The sequence below is a fragment of the Macaca thibetana genome, chromosome 10, assembly GCF_024542745.1.
Source record: "Macaca thibetana thibetana isolate TM-01 chromosome 10, ASM2454274v1, whole genome shotgun sequence".
NCBI classification, from domain to species: Eukaryota; Metazoa; Chordata; class Mammalia; order Primates; family Cercopithecidae; genus Macaca; species Macaca thibetana.
In genome coordinates, this window is record NC_065587.1 from 24346260 (window position 1) to 24363231 (window position 16972).

The window sequence follows — 16972 nt, forward strand, 5'->3', positions numbered from 1 at the left end:
AGACTGCGTGGCCTGGGAGACCTGAGCCACAGCTGCCAAGAGAAGCCCTGATTCCCCAGAGAGGAGGTGCCCGCTGCCAGTCCACAGGTGAGCAACAAGAATGGATTCAGAAGAGGGAGGAGCCTTTTGGAGAGGCAGGCCCATAGCAAGGCTGACTGATCCTTCAAAGGCGCCTCCCAGCTAAAAGCCAGCAGGAAAGAGACCTTGGCCACCAAAGGTCTGCCAGCTCCTGGTGGTCACCACTCCAGACACCTGCCAGCTCGAGCCTCACCCTCGCCTCCACCCTGGCTGCTTCCTGTACCGCTCTCAGGTTTGAAACCTCATCTCTTGCTGCTTGGCTCTGCTCGCTACTACTTACCAGCTGTGTCACCTAGAGCAAGTGGCACTCCTTCTCTGGGGGCTGCCAGCTTTGCACGGCCTGGCCCATGTGGCAGCTAGAGCTCAGGAAAGATCAGAGATGCCCACAGGTGACAGATCTTCCTGGGCTGGGTGTTTTGGAGGTGGCATGATGCAGTCTCAGTGGGGGCTGTGCGGACAGTATTCTCTGTTTGCAGATGGCTTCCCCTCTCCACTCTGTGTGTTATGTCCTCATTTCACTGCTGAGAAAGTGGAGGCTCAGAGAGGTGAAGCAGCTTTCCCAGGGTCACACAGCTCCACAGAGGCAGAATTCAGATGAGTAATGCTGACTTTACAGGTCATTTTTACAGGGAGGAAACTGAGGCTAAGATGTGCAACTGGTGAGAGCAAAGTTGGAGTCTCATCTGGTTTCTTGGCCCGGGAGCACTTTCCCTCCTCTGCTTAGCCCTCCGGCGTTACCTGTTATTCATGACAGGGCAAGGCTTGTGCTGTGCCCAGTCTGGTCCTCCGTCCTGCATGACTGGCCACGAAGGGGCACAGGAGCAGCCTCGCCAGTGGCGCTCACAGATTTCCAGCCCACGAAGCCTGCTGCCTCCCTCAGGAACTCTGCTTCCTCTGCTGGGTGAGCTGTAATCTTTCCTCCTTCCTGCTCCAAGCAGCTGCTGAGAGCGAGAGTGGTTCATCAGGAAGCTGGTATGAAGACACGCAGGCTGTGGCTAGCTCCTAAAAGTCAGAACTGGGAGAGGCCTAGATACCTCCTTCAGCCTCAGTCTCCATAGCTGGAAAATGGGAGGAATCATCAGCTTGGCAAAAACGGCAACCTCCGGCAACACGAAGTTGGTGCAGAAGGGGAACATGCAGACGGCTGGCAGGAGGGTCTTTGGGAGGGCACTTCGGCAGTATCTGCTGAAATATAAAGGGAGAGTGGCCCCTGAGGCCGCCAACCCCCTATAGCTAGCTACCTAGAGCTGTGCTTCTCAAATCGTACTGTGCATGGAAACGCCTGGGGTCTGGTTAAAATGCCGGTTCGGTACCTTCTAAGGCATGGGACTAGCAGGCTCCCAGGTGGCCTTGCTGCTTGCAAGACCCTGGTAAGGCCCTAGGGCACCTTTCATGCATGGGCACAAGGAGGCAGGGTCCTTTGTGAGGGTATGCCATTGCAAGAAGACGAAAGCAGCTTACATGTCTGTCAGAAGGCCTTGGCTAACTGAACGGTGGGCTGTTCCTGCTGGGATGCTCTGGAACAATTAAGAAGAGGGAGGGAGAGCCGGGCGCGGTGGCTTACGCCTGTAATCCCAGCACTTTAGGAGGCCAAGGCGGGCGGATTACAAGGTCAGGAGATCAAGACCATCCTGGCTAACATGGTGAAACCCCGTCTCTACTAAAAAATACAAAAAAATTAGCCAGGCATGGTGGCAGGTGCCTGTAGTCCCAGCTACTTGGGAGGCTGAGGCAGGAGAATGGCGTGAACCTGGGAGGCGGAGCTTGCAGTGAGCTGAGATCACGCCACTGCACCCCAGCCTGGGCGACAGAGTGAGACTCCGTCTCAAAAAAAAAAAAAAAAAAAAAGAGGGAGGGAGGGTGGGAGGGAGGTCCATCAAGGTGCTGCACGTTGATGTGTCTTGTCTTCTGCAAGGATATCAGTGCCCTCTGGAAGCTGGGGCTTTGTCTTGTTTACTGATTTGGCCCTGGTGCTAGAACACAGTAGGTGTTCAAGCAGTGTTTACTGGATGGTAGTGCAAACATGCTGACACGGAAAGACCTCGTGTTGAGTGAACCCAGCCCGTTTCAGGAGGCTATGTAGAATCCAGGGCTTCTTAACCTTGGCATGACTGACATTTGGGACTGGATGATTCTTTGTGCTGGGGGCTACCTGGGCATTGTAAGATGTTTAGCAGCATCCGTGGGCTCTACCCATGAGATGATCCCTAACTGTAACAACCAAAACTATCTCTGGACATTACCAGTGGTTCCCTGAATGGCAAAATCTCCCCTGGTCCCAGCACTTTGGGAGGCTGAGGCGGGCACATCACTTGAGGTCGAGAGTTTGCGACCAGCCTGACCAACATGGTAAAACCCTGTCTCTACTAAAAGTACAAAATTAGCTGGGCATGGTGGCGCATGTCTGTAATCCCAGCTACTTGGGAAACTGAGGCAGGAGAATTGCTTAAACTTGGGAGGCGGAGTTTGCTGTGAACTGAGATAGCCCCATTGCCCTCCAGCCTGGGTGACAGGGTGAGAGTCAGTCTCAAAAAAAAAAAAAAGAAAAAAGAAAAAGCAAGTGTGGATGGCTCCCCTCCAAACTAATCAATAGCAGTTACCTCTCAGGAAAGGGGGAAGAACATGGGATTGGATCTTTTATTCCAAAGAGACTGATGCCTTCTCTCTCCAGTTTTTAATATGGCGATTATACCTGTGAGTTGAGCAATTAAGTGCATCTTAAAAGTAGAAAGGTACATGGACTGGCTTGTACAGCTGTGAGGATTTAGTGAAGTTACACACCTGGAGCGTTCAGCATGGTGTCTGGCTCATGGTGGGGGTGCCGCCAAAGGACACCATTGTTGTTTTATTGTGTTGCATCTCTCCAGCAGCCCCTAAGCATACAGAAGCAGATAAGACCTTCTTGCATATGGGCAGACTGGAGCTCAGAGAGGGAAAGGGACTTGCCCAAGGTCACACAGCAAAGGAGGAGCTAGGCTTGCCTTCATGACTCTAAAGTAGGAACAGTTTCTCCTCTACCATCCTGTGACCCCTGCCGGGCCTCTGGGCCTCCTGGTCTTTGTATCTGTGGATTGAGGCTGTGTGAGCTGCTTCAAGTCCCCCAGCTTGTTGACTGCTTGGTGTTCACCAGCCCGGCTGGCACCCAGGAAGCAGACAAGGCTGGAGATGTCAGGGGGTGAAGCCTGTGGGAGTTGTGCTCTGGCTTTGTCCAGCAGCACTGGGAGGACTGCCAGGGATTTGGAGCTGGCGAGGAAGGACCTTGGCAGAGATGTCCCCTGTGGGTGGGTACTGGACTGGCTGCCAGCCCTATGCAGCTTCAAAGTCGTGCTGCTCACCCACTGCTCAAACACCTGCCATGGCTCCCTAGTACCTAAGCCTAAATTTTCCTTCCTGTGCCTGCTGGGATAGCATTCCATGTCCTACAAAGGACTCTCCATGAGATTGCTAGATTCCAGATACTAATAATAGTAATAATGATAATAGGACCTAGAGTACCTGCTGTTTGCTAGGCGTGAAACTGAGTGCTTCACATGCAGTATCTTATTTAATCCTTACAACAGTCATAGGGCACTGCTGTAATATGATTCTCATTTTACAAAGGAGGAAACTGATGCCCACAGAGGTTAAGTGTCTTTTGCCCAAGGTCATGTAGCTCTGTAGCCAGCATCTGTAGCCTGACTCCAGAGCCACACTTTAACCAGGAGGCCGTCACACCTAATCTTGTTAGAAGAGCAAGCCAGCATGATGCCAGCAGAGAAGGCCTCTGGGTGCATGGGAAGAACCCAGCCAGGTGTTCAGGCCTGGCTGTGCCATTAACTTACTGTGTGACCTTGGCCACACTCTCCTTTCTGAGCTTGCCCAGGCTTTCTCTGAGGCCACTGCTGGCTCTGCATTCCAGAGCTCAAGGATCCAAAGTTATGCATCAAATCTAGAAATCATCTTCTCTTATTTTATATCGTATTACAGCGTTGATATGTATATGATACATATACATTGATATAATATGCTCCTATGCCTGGTCTGTCACACTGTGGATTTCCTCAGAGGCTCCTAGAAGGCCCTGCTGTCCAGGCTAGGAGGTTTCTGGGGGCCACAAGCTCCCTGGCTCCTGGGTGAAGGTGTGAATAGATCCATGCTGTTAAATGGGGGTTTGCAGAAACCGGGGTTTGACCTGGGAGAGCCCTAGGCAGCAGGGGATGATCAAGTGAACAAGATAATATTTTAATGCAAAATTTGAAAAATCAAAACTAACGGATGAACCTGGAACAGAGCGTGCTAAGTGGAAAAAGCTGGTCATTAAAGAGCAGGCTTTGTGTGAATCCATTTCTATGAAATGTTCAGAACAGGCGAACTCGTAGAGACGGAAAGTAGTGTAGTGGTCTCCTGGGGCCGGGAGGAGAACGCCATTAGAGTCTGATACCTAAGGATACGAGGTTTGTCTTTGGGTGATGAAAATATTGCAAAATTGACTGTGACTATATGAAAACTCTGTGAGTGTACTACTCTGAATATGCTAGAAACCTGTGAATACACTAAACTCTGTGATTATACTAACGACCATTGAACTGTACACTTTATTTATTTATTTATTTATTTTTTGAGACGGAGTCTCGATCTGTTGTCCAGGCTAGAGTGCAGTGGCGCGATCTCGGCTCACTGCAACCGCTGCCTCCCAAGTTCAAGTGATTCTCCTGCCTCAGCCTCCTGAGTAGCTGGGATGACAGGCACCTGCCACTGCACCCTGTGAATTTTTGTATTTTTAGTAGAGATGGGGTTTTACCATGTTGGCTAGGCTGATCTCGAACTCCTAACCTCAGGTGATCCACCCACCTCGGCCTCCCATAGTGTTGGGATTACAGGCGTGAGCCACTGCGGCCGGCCCATGAACTGTACGCTTTAAATAGGTGAGTTACATGATATGTGCATTGTCCCTCAGTAAAGCTGTTATAAAACAATCTAAATGCAAAAATATCCATGAAAAACAACATATAAAAATTGTAAATAATGTCAGGATCAGTATTACTGATTTTTTTCTTTCTGCCTTGGCTCCAGTATGTCTTAGCACAGCACAACATCATTTGTCCTATTTATTTAAACATTTTTTTGTTTGTTTGTCATGGATTTTCTCCCACTAATCTAAAAAAGATTGCATTGAAACACTATTGATCTTGGTTACTGCGCTTTTTGGCACCTCCTTGAGTTTTTGTGCTCAAGGACGATGCCTTGCTTACCTCACCCTGTTCCCGCCCTGCCAGGCGAGCCTTTTGCTCTCCCTAGGGTGGCCCCACCACTCTGTCCCTTCCTTCTCTGTGTCTCCCCATCTGACAGGCGAGACCAGCAAGCCCACCCCGAGAGAAGTTATGATTTGTCCGTCCAGCCGGTGAGTCATGTGTGAGGACCACAGTAGGGGGATCTCTCCATGTCACATCCGCCTGCTGCCCACATTGTCTCCTTTGCTGCTGTCTCCCTTCTCTCCTCCCATCTCCCTCCTTTTTTTTTTTTGAGGCCAGGCGCAGTGGCTCATGCCTGTAATCCCAGCGCTTTGGGAGGCCGAGGCAGGCGATCACTTGAGGTCAGGAGTTGGAGACCAGCCTAGTCAACGTGATGAAACCCTGTCTCTACTAAAAATACAAAAAATTAGCCGGTGTTGTGGCAAGTGCCTGTAATCCCAGCTACTCAGGAGGCTGAGGCAGGACAATCACTTGAACCCGGGAGATGGTAGTTGCAGTGAGCTGAGATCGCTCCATTGCACTCCAGTCTGGGCGACAGAGGGAGACTCTGTCTCCAAAAAATATTTTTTTTGAGACGAAGTTTCCCTCTGTCAACCAGGCCGGAGTACAGTGGTGTGATCACGGCTCACTGTAGCCTTGACCTCCTGGGCCCAAGTGATCCTCTGGCCTCAGCCTCCCAAGTAGTTGGGACTACAGGAGCATGCCACCACACCTGGCTAACTTTTAATTTTTTGTAGAGACAGAGCCTTACTACGTTGCCCAGGCTGGTCTTCAACTCCAGAGCTCAAGCAACCCTCCCTCCTCAGCCTCCCGAAGTGCTGAGATTACAGACATGGGCCACCATGCCTGGCCCCATCTCATTTCTTTGAGATGGCTCCCTGGGTCCCCCAGCAGCTATCACCTGGCCTCCAGCCCTTGTCTTTTAAGGCATCCTATACCAAAGAGAGCCTGCGTCCCTCCCAGGTCACAAACCAGACCAATGCTCACAATTTCCCACTGTTCCCAGGATAACTCCAAGCTCCTTACCTGGCATTCAAAGCCTGGCACAGTTTAGGGCTTGCCAGTCTTCTTTCCCCACTTTTCCTCCCCACCACTGCTGATTTCTCATCAGTAGATTCAGACGGGAGCCACAGTTATTGAAGAGCTACAAGGCATTAGCCACAGCCCTCTCGTCTTTCCCTTGTTTAAGCCCCTATCTCACGTAATCCTCATAGCAGCACTGCTAGTAAGAATTATTGGGTCCACTTTACAGATGAGGAAACTCAGGCCCAGAGAGTGGAGGTGATGTTGCCAAGGGTCTGGGGCAGACGCAGGTGCACACCTGGGCTGGCTGGCGGCGTGGGACTCTGTCCACCTGCCTGTGCCTCCCCTCATCCGCTGCGGATGTTTGCTTTCCCTCAGGGCCATGTGTACAGTGTCTGTGCCAGGGTCACCCCCACTTTGGTCCCTGATGGCCTTCACACTGCTAACTTAGTAGCCAAGGTCACATGCCAGCGTGTGATGCCAGCGTGGAGAGGAGCCTTGGTTCTTTTATAACAGTTGTCATCTCCTACCTACTTATATTTGGGTCTTGCTATGTTGATAGCCGCAGGCTGGGTCTCAAATTCCTGGGCTCAAGCTGCCTTCCTGCTTCAGCTTTGTGAGCAGCTGGGATCACAGGCGTGAGCCGCTGCTCCTGGCCACTTTTACTTCTTAAAATAAAATCAGAACATGCAAACCATGCTCCACAATATGCCATCAAGTGTTTCTGGTGCAAATCTCTGCTGCTCTTATGTTTGATGGTGGAGCGAGGAAACGGGCAGGAATGGGAGGGAAGATGAGTCTAGACCCCTCTGAGGCAGGACCATGGCTCCTTGGCCCCAACAGCCATAGATTTGTGTTCATAACGGAGCTAGATGCTGGCAGCGATTCTTAATTGGGGTCCCAGGCTGCATTGGAGGGCCTAGGAATTTGGATGGGGTAAAACATTACACCTTTATTGACCCTAGTTTAACATCTCCTCCAGGTGACAACATAGGTGATAAATTACAGTAGTAGTGGCAGCACTTGCATCACCAATAGAAACTACACTTTTTTTTTGAGATGGAGTTTCACTCTCATCGCTCAGGCTGGAGTACAGTGACGTGATCTCGGCTCACTGCAACCTCTGCCTCCTGGGTTCAAGTGATTCTCCTGCTTCAGCCTACCAAGTAGCTGGGATTACAGGCACCTGCCACCATGCCTGGCTAATTTTTTTTGTATTTTTAGTAGAGATGGAGTTTCACCATGTTGGCCAGGCTGGTCTTGAACTCCTGACCTCAGGTGATCCGCCCACCTCAGTCTCCCAAAGTGCTGGGATTACAGGCATGAGCCACTGTGCCTGGCCCATGTTTTTATATCACATTTTAGGTGCCATAGATGTGTCTATTTATCACTGCGTGCAGCTGACAGTGATTATTCTGTCTGCTACTAGGTCTTGTTATTGATTGCTTTAATAAAAGGAGCAGATAGGTTACAGATAGTATTTCACAGCCTTTTTTGTAATCACATTCTTAGCCAAATGTTACTATACTGGTTTCCTTTTCATCCTCTATATTTTATTGTATTCCACTAAAAAGCATTATTCCGGGAAGGGCCCATAGATTTCACCAGATGGTTGAAGGGATCCATGGCACAAAATGGTGGAAGAACCCATTAGATCTGGGTTCGAGTCCTGATGCTGCCCCACACCTGCTGTGTGAGTGTGAGCAGCCCGTTCCTGGCAGTGATTCTTAATTGGGGTCCCAGGCTGCATTCGGGGGCCTAGGAATTTGGATGGGGGGAAACATTACATCTTTATTGACCCTAGTTTAACATCTCCTCCAGGTGACAACATAGGTGATAAACTACAGTAGTCGTGGAGCTGCCAGGTGCAGCAGGGTGGATCACCTGAGGCCAGGAGTTCGAGACCAGCCCATTCCCCCTCTGGATTTCTTATTCATGATCCAGCCAGAGAGGGGCTTTCTCCCCCATAGGGTTGCCGTGGGAGGCCAGCAGTGGGAGTGGATGCCGCTTTGTGGTGGTGCCTGTCTGTTGGGTGTTATTAGGTCTTCTGGACAGGACGTGGCACCGGGTGCTCCAGCATGCCCTGAACGTGCTCCCACCGCCTCTTGCACACCCCAGTCTGTCTGGGCATCCATCCCACTGGGTTGCTTGTCTGCCGGCTCAGTGGCCGTGACACTCATGGGCAGGCTGTGTCTGTCCTAGTAAATAATGGTACAGAATTGTAGCTGATGCCTCGGGGCTCACACTCTTTGTCAGCCTCACGACAGCTCCAGGAGGTAGATGCCATTTTCAGATTTATTTTGGAAATATTAAACTTTATAACAGGTGAGTGAGGCTGAGAGACAAGAGGTCACTGGCTCAAGGCCGCTGGTGAGTGACCACAGCAAGATTGCACCCTGCATCTATCCAACTTTAGGTCTACACTCCAGACCCCCGCACTCCACGGCGATTGTATTCCTGAGCCTGGCCCAGGTGGGAAGCCAGTAAACAGTTAGGCTGGTGCAAAAGTAATTACGGTCTTTGATATTACTTTCAGTGGCAAAAACTGCATTACTTTTGCACCAGCCTACTAGAACACTGAGCTTAGTACCCTAGGGGCAAGGGGCGGCAGCACGTGTTAAAATGCAGATGCCCTCAGCTCCACCTTGTCTCTTCCAAATCAGAATATTTGAGGGCAGGCCCCAGGGAATCTGCCTTTTAACAGTTTTGGGCTATTCAGAAGCACACCAAAGTTTAACCACCACCCTAAAGGGAAGGAATAACAGTCAGGTAGTAACAAAGCTCTGTTCTGAGTGCTCTATGTGAGTTTATTTATTTGTTTTGAGAGAGTCTTGCTGTGTCACCTAGGCTGGAGTGCAGTGGCGCCACCATCTTGGCTCACTGCAACCTCCTCCTCCTGGGTTCAAGCAATTCTTATGCTTCAGTCTCCCAAGTAGCTGGGATTACAGGCATTCACCACCACGCCTGGCTAATTTCTATATTTTTAGCAGAGACGGGGTTTCACCATGTTGGCCAGGCTGGTCTCGAACTCCTGACCCCAGGTGATCCGCCCACCTCAGCCTCCCAAAGTGCTGGGATTACAGGCATGAGCCACTGCAAGTTTATTTCATCTGCACAAGTGCTAATGGCCTCCCCATTTCATAGATGAGGAAAGTGAGGCACAAAGTAGTTAGATAACACCTCCCCACTGACCCCCAACCCAGGGCTGCATTGCTAGGAATCAGCCAGGTGTGGAGGATTCCTGCCCCTGTGTTCAGTCCCCCACCTCTGACAGCTTCTGGGCAGAGGAGTGGAGACGGGATCTCATGGCAGCTGGGGGTGAGGGCTCAGGAAGCACCGGTCCCTGCAAGATCACGCTGGCCCTTTTCTGTTTGCCTTCTTTACCAGGCAGGGGCCCTCTGTGTTTCTGGGCAGGAAGTCCAGAGCAGGGGCTGTGCCAGGTGCCGAGGGCAAGACTGGGAGATGGTCCAGGAGTCTGAGCCAGGCACTACTCTGAGCAGCTGTCTGACCTGGGGCACATAGCTTCCCCATCTGTGTATGGGGTGGGGTGGAGATTTGGAAGAGGTAGTTAAGAGCTTGGGTTCTGGCATCAGAGGGACCTGAGTTCCAGATCAGACTCAGCCAATTCAATAAGCACTTCACCTCTCTCAGCCTCAGTTTCTCCTTCTGTAAAACGTGGCTAATTGTCATAGTGCCTACCCTCCAAGGCTGTCATTAGGGTCAAAATATATAGTTGGCTCTCTGTCTTCATGGGTCCTGCATGCGAGGATTCAGCCAACAGTGATCGAAAATATTCGGGAAAAAATGGGTGGTTGCATCTGTACTGAACATGAACAGGACTTTTTTTGTCCTGTGATTGTTCTCTAAACAATACGGTGTAACAACTACCTACATAGCATTTACATCGTATTAGGTAGTATAATTGATCTAGCACTGATTTAAAGTATATGGGAGGATACGTGTAGGTTATATGCAAATATTACATCATTTTATATAAGCGACTTGAACATCCTGTATCTTGGTATTCGAGATGGATTCTGTAATCAATCCCCTATGATACCAAGGGGCGACTGTATATAAAACTTCCAGCCAGGTACAGTGGCTCATGCCTATAATCCAAGCACTTTGGGAGACTGAGGTGGGAGGATTAAACTCAGACCAGCCTGGGCAACATAGTGGGACCCCCTCTCCACAAAAATAAAAAATTAACTGGGCGTGGTGGCACTTGCCTGTAGTCCCTGCTACTTGGCAGGCTGGGGCAGGCAGATCATTTGAGACCAGGAGTTTCAAGGCTGCAGTGAACAATGATCATGCCGCTACACTCCAGCCTTGGAGACAGAAGGAGATCCTGTCTCTTTAAAAAAAAAAAAAAAAAGACTGCCAGGCATACACAAGCCTCTCTGCTAGTCCTTACGTGGCAACAGACAGGATGCTGGATGATTCCCCATGCATGAGTGTGCACTTCTTTTTCTTTTCAATCAACTGTTTGTTTTCCCGAATTGTACATTTTTCTCTTACCAGAGGCTGGCCACCTGGGTCCTCCCACAGTCCCTACTGAGATAAGTCCCAGAACCAAACTGGCTTCCACCTCGGCTCACTGTATTTGTGCTCTGTGAGTTTGGCCAGGTTGCACTGAGGGCAGGTGCTGCTGAGCGTGTCTTTTTTTTTTTTTTAAGTTAGACGGAGTTTCGCTCTTGTCACCCAGGCTGGAGTGCAATGGCATAATCTCAGCTCACTGCGACCTCTGCCTCCCGGGTTCAAGCACTTCTCCTGCCTCAGCCTCTCGAGGAGCTGGGACTACAGGCACCTGCCACCACACCCGGCTAATTTTTGTATTTTTAGTAGAGATGGAGTATCACCATGTTGGCCAGGCTGGTCTCGAACTCCTGACCTTAGGTAATCCGCCTGTCTTGGCCTCCCAAAGTGCTGGGATTACAGGCATGAGCCACTGCACTTGACTGATAGTGTCTTTTCGTGATATAGATAAGGGGGCTGGCAAACTATGCCCACGGGACAAATCTAGCTCACCGCCTGTTTTTGTAACTAGTCTTATCGGAACATAGCCACATGTCTTCATGTATGTGTCATCTTGGTTGTTTACATTATAGTTGCAAAGTCGCATTGGAGCTCTTGTGGTCCACGGAGCCAAAAACATGGGTTTTATGACTTCACAGAAGCTTGCCCACCCCCAAGAGAGATGATAAAGCAGGGTCGTCGAACGTTGGGGAAACAGTTTGGGTTCTGGCATCAGATAGCCTGACTTCCAGTTCAGGCTCAATCAGTTACCACCTGTGTGACCTCCAACAAAGCATTTCACCTCTCTAAGCCTCAGTTTCCCCTTCTGTAAAACGTGACTAATAATACTGCCCACCCTCCATGGTTGTCATTGAGCGTCAAAATGTACAGGGCCAACTGTGCATTTTTGACTCTAATGACAAAGAACAGGGGAAAAAAAGTCAGTCCTGACCCCACCTGACTGGACCACACATTCCTTAGTTTGTGTATGTCCCTGCCAGTCTTTATCCATGTGCCGTAATGATTGATCATAACATAAAAAGGCGGCCAGGTGGTCGGGCGCGGTGGCTCAAACCTGTAATCCCAGCACTTTGGGAAGCCGAGGCGGGTGGATCACGAGGTCAGGAGATCGAGACCATCCTGGCTAACACGGTGAAACCCCGTCTCTACTAAAAATACAAAAAATTAGCCGGGTGTGGTGGCGGGTGCCTGTAGTCCCAGCTACTCGGGAGGCTGAGGCAGGAGAATGGCCTGAACCCGGGAGGTGGAGCTTGCAGTGAGCCGAGATCGCTCCACTGCACTCCAGCCTGGGCGACAGAGCGAGACTCCATCTCAAAAAAAAAAAAGAAAAAAAAAAAGGCGGCCAGGCGTAGTGGCCCATGCCTGTGATCCCAGCACTTTGAGAGGCCCAGGCAGGAGGATTACTTGAGTCCAGGAGTTTGAGACCAGCTTGGACAATGTATTAAGACCCCGTTTCTACAAAAAAAAAAAAAAAAAAAAAAAATTAGCCGGGCGTGGTGGCGCACTAGCTACTTGGGAGGCTGAGATGGGAGAATTCTCTTGAGTCCAGGTGCTTGAGGCTGCAGTGAGCCATGATTGCACCACTGTATTCTAGCTTGGGGGACTGAGCAAGACCCTGTCTCAAAAAAAAAAAAAAAAAAAAAAAAAAAAAAAAAGAGAAAAGAAAAGGAAAAAATTAAATGGTAATAGTTTTCTCATGCTGGCTCTGCCTGGCTTGATGGAAGTTACGTAGTTCCCATGGCACTCTTCCAGGTGTTATTCCCATTTCTCAGATGAGAACACTGAGGCTGGCTCAAAGAGCTGCCCCAGATTGACCCAGGACACCCAGCCTCTGAGTGAGGGAGCCAGGATGTGACCCCAAGCCTCATCAGTCCCCACCCCCAGCTAGTCCCTAACAGAGTGCTGAACTGGGCCTCTGAGGGGGAGGCTGGGACAGTGTGTGGGACCCTGCTTTGATGGTTTTAGGTGAAAAAATGCAAAACAAGACAGGGAGGAGAGCACAGGCTCTGGAAAGAGAGAGACTTGGGTTTTCCTTCTAGCTCCCCTGCCTACCAACTTGCATGGCCTTGGGCAGGTCTCTTTACATCTCTGAGCCCCTGGAAATGGATGGTTTAATAAGGGAGGGTCAAATAGGGTCAAATAGGGTCAATGGTTAAGACAAAATGCAATGATATATGTAAAACTCTTAGCTCAGTGCCTGGTATATAATAAGTGCTCTAAGTCTGAACTAATGTTTTTATTTGTTTGTTGTTTTTTTGTTTTTTGTTTTTGTTTTTGTTTTTGTTTAAGGCAGAATCTCTGTCACCCAGATTGGAGTACAGCAGTGTGATCTTGGCTCACTGCAACCTCTGCCCCCCAGGCTCAAGCCATCCTCCCACCTCAGCCTCCCAAGTAGCTGGGACTATAGGTGTATATCATCACACCCAGCTAATTTGTGTAGAGAGTTTCGTCTTATTGTCCAGGATGGTCGCAAACTCCTTTCCTCCAGCAATCCATCCCCCTCAGCCTCCCAAAGTGCCGGGATTATAGGCATGAGCCACTGTGCCTGGCGTGAGCCCCTGTGCCCGGCCCTGTGTGAGCTAGTATTTTTAAGGCTGCATGCCAGCCTCCCTGCCCTTCTTCCCTCTTGAACCACTCTGCATGCTTTTTATGCTCAAGCAGTGTCCAGAGCTTCAGAATTATTTTTCCCCTACTCTCACCCCATTGAAATCTGGAGGGCTTTCTTGGCTGGCTTCCCCCTGTAATAGCTCAGAGGTCCCTGATTCCCAGGGACCCTGCCCAAGAGACCTGCATCTCCCAGCTCTGCAGAAGGTTGGAGCATGGTGGGTGGGAGGTGGTGTGGTCAGCGTGGTCCGGTAGGGTTGGGAATAGCCATGGCAATGGAATGTTGGAAGCTGGTTCCCATGGGGAGGAATCGCAGGGCTGATGGCTGAGCCTGAGCACGTGGGCACTGGGCCCTGCTCCAGGGCCACTCTGTAAGTGCAGTGACCTCCCGAGCCGGCTTTGTGCGCTGCCAGCTCCTTGCTGTTGTCCTCTCCCTGCCCCCCTGCTGCTTTTCTCTTGGGAACCTCCTGATCTGCTGAGCTTGGAGAAATGATGATTTAGAAATTTCGTATAGATTTGAGCCAAAACTCGGTGTGGTCTCAGTGCAAATGTCACCCCCTTCTTTCCTTCTTTAACCCCTGTGGAATGCCTCCACCTCTCATCATGGGCATTTGCTTCTGAGCCTTTATCACTGGTGTCATTGTCTCACACACTGGTTTCTTGGCTCCCCACTGGAATGTCAGCTCTATGAAGGCAGGGACCTTTGTCTGCTGCCTTTGATGTATCCCAGTATGTTGAGCAGGGCCCTGCACATGGTACTTGCTCAGTAAACATTGGTGGAATGAATGAATCTGAGTCTAAGGGGATCTCTTAGATTGATCAGCCCCCTCCCTTCCAGGGGCTTTTCAGGGTCAATGGAAAGAGGGAGCAAAGTCCCCTCCCATGGTCTCCTGCTGCCTGTTTTTGTTGTTGTTGTTGTTTTTTGAGATGGAGTCTTGCTCTGTCACCCAGGCTGGAGTGCAGTGGTGCGATCATGGCTCACTGCAACCTCTGCCTCCCAGGTTCAAGTGATTCTCCTGCCTCAGCCTCCCGAGTAGCTGGGAGCTCCCAGGTGCGTTCCACCACACCCGGCTAATTATTATAATAATAATAATTATTATTATTGTATTTTTAGTAGAGAGGAGATTTCACCGTGTTAGCCAGGATGGTCTTGATCTCCTGACTTCGTGATCTGCCCGCCTCGGCCTCCCAAAGTGCTGGGATTACAGGTGTGAGTCACCACACCTGGTGAAATGAAACCCTGCTGTTTCCAACAACCAGCTGATTCTGGCTTAATCTGAATCTTTTTTTTTTTTTTTTTTTTTTTGAGATGGAGTTTTGCTCTGTTGCCCAGGCTGGAGTACAGTGGCGCGATCTCGGCTCACTGCAACCTCTGCCTCCCGGGTTCAAGCGATTCCCCTGCCTCAGCCTCCTGAGTAGCTGGGATTACAGCCGCACGCCCCCATGCCCAGCTAATTTTTTGTATTTTAGTACAGATGAGATTTCACTGTGTTGGCCAGGATGGTCTCGATCTCCTGACCTCGTGATCCGCCCGCCTCGGCCTCACAAAGTGCCGGGATTACAGACATGAGCCACTGTGCCTGGCTGCTGCCCCTGTTTTATGAGCCGCATGACACCATGCTAGGGATGACACCTTGAAGACAGAACCACATTCAGAAACTGGCCTTTCCTCTTACTAGTTGTGTGGCTTCTGCTAATCACTCCATCTCTTGGAGCTTCAATTTCTTCACTTCTCAGATGGGGATAAAAATCCCCACCGTACAAGGATTTGCTGAAAACAAGAGCCAGCAGGCAGGTAGCACTTGCTCTGGGCCAGGTGCTGTTCCAACATGCCCTCATTTATTTGTACTTCCCAGCACTCCTACAAGACTAGTTTCTCATTTGCACGGGGCACATTTCCAAGTGCCCTTCTAGGAGGCGTTACAGGTTGCCTATCCCTTTATCTGAAATGCTTGGGACCAGAAAGGTTTTGGATTTCAGATTTTTTTTTTTCTTTTGAGGCAGGGTCTCCCTCTGACACCCAGGCTGGAGTGCAGTGGCACGATCATGGCTCGCTTTAACCTTGACCTCCTGGGTTCAAGTAATCCTCCTGCCTCAGCATCCCAATTAGCTGGGACTACAGGCAAGCACCACCACACCTGGCTAATTAAAAAAAAGTTTTTTTAGTAGTGATGGGGTCTCAGTTTGTTGCCCAGATTGGTCTCAAACTCCTGGGCTCAAGCGATCCTCCTGCCTCAGCCCTCAAAGTGCTGGGATTACAGGCATGAGCTACCACGCCTAGCTTGAATTTTTTCCGAGTTTGGAATATTTGCATTATTTTGATCAGTTCAGCATCCCTACTCCAAAATACTCTACTGAGCATTTTCTTTCCTTTCTTTCCTTCCTTCCTTTCTCTCTTTCTCTCTCTCTTTCTTTCTCTCTTTCTCTCTCTTTCTCCCTCTCTCTTTCTCCTTCCTTTTCTTTCTTCTTTTCTTTCCTTTTCCTTTTCTTTCATTTTCCTTTCTTTTCTTTTCCTTTCCCCTTTCCTCTTTCCTTTCCTTTCCCCTTTCCCCTTTCCTTTCCCTTCCCGTCTTCGCTTCCCCTCCCCTCCCCCTCCCCCCCTTCCCTTTCCTTTCAAGATGGGGTCTCGTTGTATTAATAGCCCAGGCTGGTCTTGAACTCCTGAGCTTAAGTGATTCTCCCACCTCGGCTTCCGAAAGTGCTGGGATTACAGGTGTGAACCACCATGCCCACACCTGATGAGCGTTTTCTGTGAGCATCATGTCGGCACTCCACAAGTTTTGGATTTTGGAGCATTTCATATTTTGAAATTCTGCATTAGGGCTACTTGACCTGTATTATCATCCCCATTTTACAGATGAGAAAACCAAGTGTCAGAGAGGCTAAGTGACTTGCCAAGGTCCTTCAGCCAGTAGCCGGTGCAGCAGGATTTTGAACCCAAGCAGTCTGGGCCCATAACATGTATGGTGTACAATTCAAAAAATACTAGTCGCTTTATTATTTTATCATGTGGAAAGACAATAAGATGACACCATCAAGTTATGTTTTTAGGAGAAAAATATCACCTACCATCCGAATACCACCCCTGGTAGCAATGTTTTTTGTTTGTTTGTCTGTTTTAAGGCAGTCTCACTCTGTCATCTAAGCTGGAGTGCAATGGCTTGATCCTAGCTCACTGCAGCCTCAACCTCCTGGGCTCAAGCAATCCCCCCACCTTGGCCTCCAGAGTAGCTGGGACTACAGGCGTGCACCACCCCATGCCTGGTTACCTGGTAGCAGTTGAGTCTTATTTCCTTCTTGGCTTTTTTCTTAAGTGTGGTTTCTATTTGTTGGCGATTTTGCTTTGTGGTAGAGTCGTGTTCACCCTGCACCCACATGGGACTTTCTTAGCTTAAAATGGAGAACATGGCACCACCTGTCTGATGGGGCTCATGTGAGGATGAAACCAGGTAGGGCATGGAAAACCCTTGCTTTGGTGTTAAATACACAGGGGTGCTGTG

General features: G+C 49.8%; 1 protein-coding gene across 8 annotated transcripts in view; it reads left to right on the forward strand.

The window, feature by feature from the left end:
* Nucleotides 1-16972, forward strand: part of TPST2 (tyrosylprotein sulfotransferase 2) — a 63727-nt gene that overhangs the window by 24613 nt on the left and 22142 nt on the right. Inside the window, exon 1 of one of the 8 annotated variants that reach the window (XM_050745933.1) lies at nucleotides 13038-13843. The exons of 6 other annotated variants lie outside the window; for them this stretch is intronic. In XM_050745933.1, the coding sequence (XP_050601890.1) occupies nucleotides 13794-13843 (50 nt within the window). In that variant the 5' untranslated portion in view covers nucleotides 13038-13793. Of the gene's footprint in view, nucleotides 1-13037; nucleotides 13844-16972 lie in introns of those variants that run through there. One more of the 8 variants, XM_050745935.1, reaches the window with a different exon arrangement.